Consider the following 10,394-nt stretch of genomic DNA (forward strand, 5'->3'; position numbering starts at 1 on the left):
CACTATAAAGCATACAAATACATAGAAGACACAGGAAAATATTAAAAGACAAAGGAAGAAGTATAAGTCTTTAAATGACACGTAGAAGACACTAGAAGACATACAATGACATTAACAGACGTTAAAATACATAGAAAGACACTAAAATGCATAATAAAGACATTAAGCAACACAGGAAAACAGAAAGAAGTAAAAGACACACGAAAAGACACTAGTCGTGTCAGGCGCTGGCATGCCCCATGTTCGCAGTTTTATTAATATTTTTATTAATCCCATGTTGTGTATGAATATCCTGTCACCAGGTTCTTTCTTTCTTTCTCTAATTTTTTTTTTCTAAAAAGTTTTTTTTTTTACTGGATTTAATTCAGTTAGCTTTTTTTTCTTCAAATAACCCATTTGCTTTACGATGACAATTTCGTTCTTTAATAACAGCTAATCAATTGGTATTTGTTCTCGGTAGTTACTTTGTGACATGGAAGTATGCTACCAAAACTCTCCACGAAGTGTCGTCAATCATGCACTTTACACACTCTCACGTCGACCGTGCCAGATTCGGTGTTGATCTTGTCAATTGGTTCCGTTTTCATGCAATCTTCAGGACACAAACTGCCATCCCAAACTCGAATCTCGCTTTCGTTTCTTATTTTGAAGCCTGTCTTAGCTGCAGTATAACATTTTAATTCGGGTGTTACTTTCACGTGGAAAGGAAGCATGGATGTTGGACAGTCATAACAAACTTGAAATTCTCGATTGTAATCCAACCTCGGAATACTATCAGGTTTGAAGTGATCGAGAGACCGTCTCCAATTCTTCTTTCCATTCGGCGCAATCGCTTTTCCTAAGAGCATCTGAGCGATCATTTCGGTGGGATTCCCACAGACTCTCATCTCACCATCCAGTTCATTACACCATCGATGGAAGTGATTTGATTTTATAATCAACGGCGACGACTCTGTACAGTGTCGCATGCCCGCCCCCAGCCCAAATCCATTCAAAGTGTGAACACGGGGGTCTACCGATGCGAATTCGTTTATTTTTTGCATACTTTCAGCATGTCCTTTGATTGTGTAAAATACGCCAACGTTAGATCTAAAATTATGAACCGGATATATCGTTCCATTCCAATCATCGGGTATTTCATTAACCATTAATCGTAGCTGATTGGCATTTTTCACGACAATAAGGATAACGTCTGGATAAAATCGGGGGTCTTCAAACAAAAAATTCCTCATAAATTCTTTGGCATCAGAGAGTAACTTCAAAGAGTCCATACTTGCCATTTTCTCATCATTGCATGTCATTGACTTGTCTTTGGCACTTGAAATTTTGTATATTCTGAAATCCTGATAAACGAATGATAAGCTTCCAAAACTCACTCTGGCATATCCCCAACACTTGCCAACGTCGGAGTCCTTCAAGTTGGTTTCATCCTTACCATCGATGGCCAGATCTAGCATGGAGAGAAAGATCCCCCTCTCCGTGGAAGTACCAAGGATTGCTATAGTCGTAGATGTATCGGAAGCAGCCGCGGCAGCTAAATCGTCTTTTGTAAAAATATCAAAACTGCAGAGTTTCGGCCGAAAGACCCAACCGCTTCGTAATGTTCCGCGCGCGTCTCCTGCGAAAATTCTGGTAGTCCAGTCTCCATCAAGCCAAGAATAATTCCCTCGTGGTATTGTCTGACAAGATGGCTTATTATTCGATTCGGCTCTTATCATTTCAGCTGTGATATTTGCTCCTGTCACTCTCAGTCGAAAAGGACTACTTGAAATTTGTCTCTGCACCCTCTTACCTATTTCTTCAACGTATAGATCATAGCTACCAGGTATAGATGGCACGTAGGAAAAATCAACCTTCAAACCCTCAGTCGTTCTTGATTCGTTAAACGAATTCACTACAAAGATGTGATTCCTACCGACAGCGAGAACACTGACGTGGAAATTTATATTGAACTTTGACATCGTTGCGTTATCGATGTTGACAGCAAAATATGCGCGCTTACCCACGACTGCGTAGCGCAGCCCTTTTCCAGAGGCTGTCCAGTTGCTCAGATGACTGGTAACCTCGGTCATATGTCGTTCTCGAAATATTGGGCCTAAAGACGTAGAACTCACATTGAAGACCGTAGAGTTAACTTGAATGACTCTTGATAAGCTGTGGTCGTGGTGTATACTTTGCTTGCCGAGAATCATTTCTGGGAGAATAGAAGAAAGTTTGTTTTCAAGCAGCATTCATTATTTGATTGCCAATGATTATTTTCAAGTTATGTCAGTCAGTCCAGCGACATCACTTGTTAACAAATGTTTAGACACGAGAGCAGCATATCGTTTCGCTCATTCTACTTTAAAGGTCTTGTTTACGAGGCCAAAGTGGATCAAGTCTTCAAGATAAGAACCACTTTTCTTTTAAATCATCTTTAAAGGCTCTGTACTACAATGAACATCTCCGTCTACCAAAGGGGAGAGAATTCTAAGGAGTTCGAAAAGCCCCTCCCCTCCTTCCACAAAAAAAGCATCAGCCCATTTCCATGTTTAATTATTTTGGTCGTTCAAATCACTTGAATTCATTATTCAACAAGATATAAGCTGGGGAGGATTTTTAGGAGTTCTAAGAGACTCCCCCCCCCCCCCCCACTGCTAAAAGAAACAACCCATTTCCATGTTTACAGATTTTGATCGTTCAAACTACTTGAATTCTTTACTTCAACAATCTATAAGCTAGGGGGGGGGGGGATTCTTAGGAATTTGAAGATCCCCCTACCACCAAAACAATAAAACAATAATAATCAACCCATTTCCATGTTTACAGATTTTTTGGGTAAGATAATGGAATGCGTGCATATGCAAAAGTAATTTAGGTTTACTGGATAATGTAATTGGGCAAAATTATGCACTTGAACAATGGGCAAGCTCAATTTACTGAGTGGTCAAGATCATTTTTTGGTGAGCAATTGCCCATGCAATTGTTAGTTACTCCCCTTAGACATAACATCAGTAGTTATTAGAGAAAATTGACTTGCAAATGGAAATGCTTGTAAATCTGCTGATCACCAGCAAACCCCGCAACGTTTAATCCCTGAGTGGAAGGCTCTCAGAGAGATATTGAGGGGGGAAAAACGGTCCTAACACAGAACCTTGCGGAACACCAAAACATACATTAACATAGGCCTAATTAGAATGAATACCATCGATGCATATTCTTTATTGTGATTCGAAACCGTCTGAAGGAGGCGGATCGCGCAAAGTGTTACTTACTTTTATACAAAGATCGCTGATTATAACTTTTCCAATCACTGGTGTCGTTACTTGACCACATAAAGAAGAATATAATTCCAACGAGAAACCAAAGCGTTAGGTAACGCGATGCCATGGTTGTTGCTGTGATTTTGACCGTGTATAGTATAATCCAGTTGCATAGCATAGGTGTGAATAGGCTAATATTAAAATATAAAAAATACGTATTATAAATTAATAATACTTTGTATAGGATCATATAGCGTAGCAGGCCTCATTTATCGGTACAGTGGTTTCCTTAACCAATACGATGAAAACTTAGATATGATAATGCTTTCATATTGTGATGCATTGTTGACAGCAACCAAACCATGAAACCGCGTGAATAAATTTAAAAAATATATATATAAACTACTGATTGAAAAGCAAACACAACGAATTCAAAGTCCCGTGTTTCTTTGGTGATTCCAGATATAACACACAAAAACAGGGGTTTGTTTCTGTTCTTCACTTGGTTTCGAAACAACTTTGTACGTCATAGCTGCACTACGGTGATGTCGAATGGGGTGCCTTTGCCTACCTCAGTATTTGAGAAAGTGGTCAGATGTTGGGGTATACACTCTCGTCCGTCGGATGGGGACGTTTAATGGCGGTCACGGGAGCAGGAATGGGAGCGAATTCACACCCCTGCCTCGTTATCCTCTGAACACTTAATCGAAAAGAGAAGGCTTGAAATAAGCCGGTGTTCATCCACGATCTAACACGGATAGCCTGGTGCCAAATAAGCTACTGTAAGGCTTCCTGATCTTTGGGTCTCTAAATTAAACTACACCATTCGTCCTTGATTTTTTAATTTTTAATATATCGTAAACATGTTTTTGGCGGAAGTAAAAGTGTTGTTTTCCTATAGAGATGTATGTTGCATCTGACAAACAGATCTGATGGTATTTGCGTTAGATTACGTAATCAAGCCAAAAGGCTTAACACACCACTCATTGTATAATATTTCATTTAGTGGGGGAGGTGGAGGGGGCAAAGCATAAATTTAGAAAGGGGATGTCCCCCCCCCCTCGTTGTTCCCCCTATTCTTTACCAAAATTGCCCCTTTTTATAAACATTAGCTCCCCTGTTTGCTGATGAAAAGTATCCCTGTTCCCGTTTTTGTAATAAGTGTAATGCTGTTATGAAACAATTGAACAAAATGGTAATTCAAATGTGTAATTTTGTTTATTGCCCCTCAAATCAAAGTTACATGTCCCGTGCACCTCCTCCTTAGCCCCGTGCACCATTCCAGATTTAACCATCTTCCGTCGCCTCTACATTCAACCATCTAAATTTTATCTACGACTTCTCTATACTTTCTTACTTTCGATCCCTAATCATTTGCTACTTATAAACTCTTTTGAATTTATACTGGAATAAATAAAAAAAAACTAGTAACAGCTTGATGTCCTTTGTTATGCACTCTGTTACCTTAATATTTAAGAGCAGCCATCTGTAAGAGAGAATTAGTTCCTTGAGAATTGGGCAGATCACACAACTCTATATACAGTGCCAACGACCGTACAGCATCTACACTAACCAGGGGCGGACCCAGGGGGGGGGGGCCCGGGGGCCCGGGCCCCCCCTTTTTGAAAATCCTGATTTTTTTTTTTACCGCGTTCGAGGGAAAGGGCCCCATGCGTGATCAGTGGCGTAGCTACGGGGGGCCTGGGGGGCCGAGGCCCCCCATGAAATAGGCTGGCCCCCCACTGGGAATGGGGTAAAAAAAAATGTTGTAAAAAAATAAAAATAAGTGCGATTCACTTATATTTTTTGTTCAATAATTTGGGAAATAGAGTTACACAATTATCTCGTCTGCATCTGGCAGAATAAGAAAATACAATATTTGTAGTAATCATAAGAATGGTCACACAGCATGGCATGGCAATGGTCGATGCGACGATTGCGACCATATACCACGAACCTTGTTGTGCTGCGCGATATCGATATCTGCTGAAAATATGTTCAGTGCTTCCACCTAGCGCAACAATCTATCAAAAGATTGGCTCCGTTTGTACTGAGCCGAGGTATCAGGTTTTCATATATTGCCTCGAGTCAAATGAATATATGCAGGCGCGGATCCAGGGGGGGGGGGTCCAGGGGGTCCGGACCCCCTGCTCTTGGCCAAAAAAAAAAGAGAGAAAAAAAAAGAGAGAAAAAAATAATTAAATTAAACGCCAATTTTAAACATGTAGGACGTCAGAAAAGCGGTTATACTCACAAGTCAGCCAGGTGTGTCTTTTCCGTCAAATGAACTATAGTGTGCACGCGTGCTACACGTGCCAAAAATGCCTAACGATCTCAATTTTCAGACCGAAAAGTTTCAAACTTGAGGTGGTGTTCGAATTTTTTTGGGCGGTGAGGTTACAGAGCGGTAGGCTGCTAGGATGCGCTAACGAATTTTTCATGAGCAAACCCCTCACCCTTCCAGAATCCTGGATCCGGCCCTGCATCAAACAGTGGTGACGGAACGGGAGGGGATTGGGGGCTAAAGGCATTATGATTTTTGTATCATCTCAACTCATCTGATATGTATGTATGTATGTATGTATGTATATGTGATCTTCCCGCAAGCAGGAACTCGCGAAAGAAGCCATGGAGGCTTATAGACTCGCAAGCTGACCGAAGCCAATCTCTCGGCACACATCCATTTAACGTCCATGTCGGGAAGTTGTTATTGAACAACACCCTTGCCAGACGACACACCTTGCTGTCGGCGGGGAATCGAACCGGGGATCTCATGACTGGGAGACGCCGGCGTTAACCACTAGGCTATACACTCCGCCGTAATGTAATATGTAATATGTAATATGTAATATGTAATAATATGTAATACCATATTTCATAGATTGTTTTTTTCTCATCAATTGAGAAATTGCAGACATGAGATCCATATTTTCAGGCTAGGTACATGCTGCTTAGAATACTCGGAAAGTGCCGTTTCCGGCCATCTGGGGGTTTGTAAAGCCACAAATTTTCTTGTACGCTCCGCGCCAACCAATGATGGCGCTCCGCTTAGATAGTCTTACGTTCAGGCGCGGCTGGACCAGTCAGACCCCCCTGTCACAAATCCTGCATCCGCCCCTGATATGTCATTGAATATTCCACAAAACAACTTTTTTATGCCCACGAAACTGTCGAAACATGATTTTCACTACTGGTAGAGATATAAAATATTGGGAATTCTGAATTTCCTGCAAACATGTGCCTGTTCAATACTCACTACTGTATCGCCTTAAAAAATGATGAGTGGAAATAGTTTCTCCAGGCCCGTATCGTATCGTGGGTATCGAGTGCGTCTGATATACGAACGTACGTAGTACGTACGTACGTACGTCTATGATGATATGCACTGTACTGTACTGATAAAAACATAGGTGAATTTCACTCCATGGGAGTGATCACTGAGCACATTCCGGTATAAGAGTGAATTTCCACTCCATTGGAGTAAATCTTAACTCCTAATAGAGTTATATTCACTCATATTAGGAGTGAGGGTTAACTCCAATAGAGTTAAATTTCACTCTTAATTTGAAGTGCGCCGAGTGATCACTCCAATGGAATGAAATCCACTCATTTGTTTTTAGAGTGTTGCTAGATATATGAAGAAGAAATTTACATACCAATACATGTTATCGGTCATCGATTGGCACAAAAAGCCAGATTCTGATGACAGCTGCCTCAAGAAACCCCCAAAAATGGCCTAATTAGCACCGAGCCACCAATGTGGACCATTACCGAGACATTGATGCGTGTTAGTCTTCCATCCCCTTCCTCTAATGCTATTTAAGTCCACATGTGGGCATATCCTGCAAACCTACCGGTCGCCCACAGGGGTTTGAGTTGGGAGAAAGGCCTTGACACCTTGAAACGACAAATGATGCCAACTTCCCTCAAGTTAAAAGTCTGGCTGAGTTGGCAAGGTCAGTCAGCATGAAAGAGAAAAAACTTTTTTTGCATTTCTGTCACCAAAGTTGCACATCTTTTTGGTTGCTATTTTGCCTCACAGGTGCCATCTCCTGCGATCTGGGGGGTGCTGAAATCTCAAATTTTCTCTGTACGCTCCGCGCCAACCAAGGTGGCGCTCCGCTTAGATAGTAACCTACGGCCCCCCCACAAGAAAGAACAGCCCCACATGCCCCCCCCCCACTCAAAAAATCCTAGCTACGCCACTGTGCGTGTAATTTTTTGTAAAATAAATTTGCAAAAAGAGAACACCATCATTCTGATAAAGTGGTAAGGTGAGAGGGGCACTCTGACTGCATCAATAGTCTCCATCTAGAAGGGGGCATCCAAGATGAAATGGCCTGGAGTAGCCTGGTAAAAAGTAGTTTGCATCACCACCTACTCCCCAAAGACGTAAATCCCAGCTCATTGCTCGAAATTGCAAATATATGCACGGCAAACCATGAATACATGATTTATTGGAAATAAATTTTACTCCAAACTTTCACGAAAAGTAGCACCAGATTGCACCGAGGACCTCCATATTTTGTGAAATGTTCCAAAAGGGAGGGGGGCACCCACTCCCCTTAGACCCCTCCCCCAGGACGACGATTAGGCATTTCCCATCTGGGCCCCCCTTCGGCGAAATCCTGGATCCGCCACTGCTAACAAGTCAAGTGCGCAGCCTGTGACGGGGAACAAGGGGGTGGGGTGGGGGAGGGAAGGCTGGAAGTGTTCACGATTCGCATGATGGGCTTTATTGTAGCCAGTGGCGTAGGAAGGTACTTTTGAGTGGGGGGCTGAAGACTGATGGCCGGCCTGGGGGAGGGGTTTAAGGGGAGGGGGTGTCCCCCTCCCCTTTGGATTTTTTTTTGCATTTCCAGGTGGCCTCAGATGCAATTTGGTGCAATATAGCACACTTCAACACCCACTCCATTTTGTAAATAATTTTGCATTTTCACCTGGCCTTAGATGCAATTTGGTGCTCCAAATGAGCTTTTTTTCTCATTTGGAAATGAAAAAGGGGTTTTCTGACTTGCGAAGCGGGGGGAGGGGCGGAATGATACTTCCGCCCCTCCATATTTTTCACTGGGGGGGCTGGCACCCCCAGCCCCCCGGTTCCTACGCCCTTGATTGTAGCCCTGCAGTCATCAAAGCTGACTCTCTCGTAGGGTGGGAGGGGTACTCGCTGACCCAGGAATAAACTTTAACCGTGATTTAGACGTCAAAATGTGCATTCTGAGGTATATTTAAACCACAACTTAGGCATTATAATTAGGTCTTACATGCAAGGTTGTGCTATTAAAAAAATCTTTATCTACTCCATGGATTGGGTTACACCCGTGTGTAAAACCATTTATTTGAGATCAACTTAACTGATATAGATTTTGGGACCAACTTGTGATTTTCAACTCCTCTTGTTAAAAAACACACCATGTGTTATGCATAATGTAAACCAGAGCACCAAAACTGATTGGGGAATTATATATAAGTAGATGATGAAAGGGCAAAGAAATTATATGTATTCATGAAATCTTAAATTTCATCTAATATATAATACGTTGCTGAAATAGAAATTTAGTATCATTCAAACAAATTTTGTGTAATTTCCAATTAACTTTATCAAAATTCCTGTTGTTTTCTTTTCTCGATTCTGAGTGAATTTGAATACAGAAATGCTACTATGCATTTTATACTCAATTCATCCGTATTCCGCAAAATTTGTGGTTTTCTTCTTTTTCATAATATTTTGCATTAGGCTTTTTTTAGGACAAGAATGTTTCTTCTGAAAGTAATTCTTGTTTAACATTTTCATTTCACAAGTTTCATAATATTTTATAATATTCACTGAAGACTTTACAAGTGCATGAATTCTACTGCTGCAATTACTACAAAAAAAAAACAAAAAAAAAGCCTTGGGGGATATCACATATCTAGCATTTAAGTCCTCAAGCTTACTTAGTGCAATAAGCCGTAAGAATAGAGAAAATAAATGTGTAGTTGTAAAGAAGTATGAACTTGAAGAGTCTTAAGGTTTCTTTTTTTTTTTTTTTAAGATTAGAATTAAACCCAGTCACCTCAGGAGTTCAAGGACTATAGAGATATTGAGGTCTCTGGTTTGACGATGATCAACATAGTCCTAAAATATGCTAGGAAGACAAATAATGGTCACCCAAACCATGATTTTTTTTTTTAATTTCACTCTCAAAGCATCTGCATACCTTGGAAGTCTCTTTTAATAATTAACATCAATGATCAATGCGTGGGATCAGAATGTCGACCCAAATTTTACTCGAGAACTTTATATACTTTTTGAGTAAGTTACAAAATCTGTATTGCATCTGAAGACATCTGAAGACATTTTACAAGCTGTCTTTGAATTGAAAACACTGTCCAGTTATGAACAAATCTAAGAGGGATTTGAAGATGTTGAGATCGTGTCCATCATTTACACTAACCAACCTCATATTAAAATACTTTATGAGACAAAGATATACATCATGGAAGGGATGTCAAAATCACAACAAAACTATAAATATGTCAATCATTTAAGTTTCAGAAATATCTGTTTAAACTTTGTTTGCTATACATTTCTCAAAATTACAGTACATGAAGAGTTATGACTGTCCTTTCACATATAACCATACAGCTTTTCTCAAAGAAGATAACGTGACCATTATTGGAGTTTCTAGCATATTTTGGGCAATTTTTGATGGGTCTACAAAAGCTCTCACAAAAAGCTTTAAAGTTAAACCAAAAGGCAAGGATTTTTTGAGATAGAATTATTTATTCTCATAATTTGCTCCAGACACTTTAAGGGGGGGGGGAGGGAGGGGTAGAATGAAAAGGAGGGTGGTAGACTAGAATGGACCGCATGTATGCGATGGAGTATGCAGTGCTAAAAGATTACCATGTGCGCTTATATACTGTACACCATAGAGTAACAGTGCCCTTGTTGTAAAGAGACAACAAAGTGAGGAGCAAAGAAGTAAATATGTCAAGTTGAATTTTTAATGATAATCCTTTTAAATGCATTAAACATTCATTTATTACAATTTGAAATGATGAATAAAAATTTTAAAACTATTTCAATTTTGTGGACATATACAAAAATTCAAATTTCTTATTAATTCAAGTCATTCAAGATATCGTTTTGCCATTTCTCTTCCTTTA

The 10,394-nt window shown here is 40.3% G+C and overlaps 1 protein-coding gene across 1 annotated transcript; it reads right to left on the minus strand.

Moving 5' to 3' along the window:
* Positions 1-3,443, minus strand: LOC139960117 (uncharacterized). Its single transcript, XM_071958238.1, has 2 exons — positions 3,255-3,443; positions 1-2,194 (listed from the first exon to the last, which is right to left on the minus strand). Exons 1-2 carry the CDS (start codon positions 3,418-3,420, stop codon positions 510-512), a joined length of 1,851 nt encoding a protein of 616 aa, XP_071814339.1. The 5' UTR covers positions 3,421-3,443; the 3' UTR covers positions 1-509.
* Positions 3,444-10,394: the final 6,951 nt, after the last annotated feature.

The sequence above is a fragment of the Apostichopus japonicus genome, chromosome 19 (assembly GCF_037975245.1).
Source record: "Apostichopus japonicus isolate 1M-3 chromosome 19, ASM3797524v1, whole genome shotgun sequence".
Taxonomy (NCBI): domain Eukaryota; kingdom Metazoa; phylum Echinodermata; class Holothuroidea; order Aspidochirotida; family Stichopodidae; genus Apostichopus; species Apostichopus japonicus.

What these genes read in the sequence shown, in the direction of transcription:
- LOC139960117 (XM_071958238.1), bottom strand. Translation starts at nt 3,420, where the DNA reads ATGCTATGCAACTGGATTATACTATACACGGTCAAAATCACAGCAACA. An exon ending in TCAGCGATCTTTGTATAAAA is followed by an intron (nt 2,195 to 3,254) that starts GTAAGTAACACT and finishes CTATTCTCCCAG; the next exon opens with AAATGATTCTCGGCAAGCAA.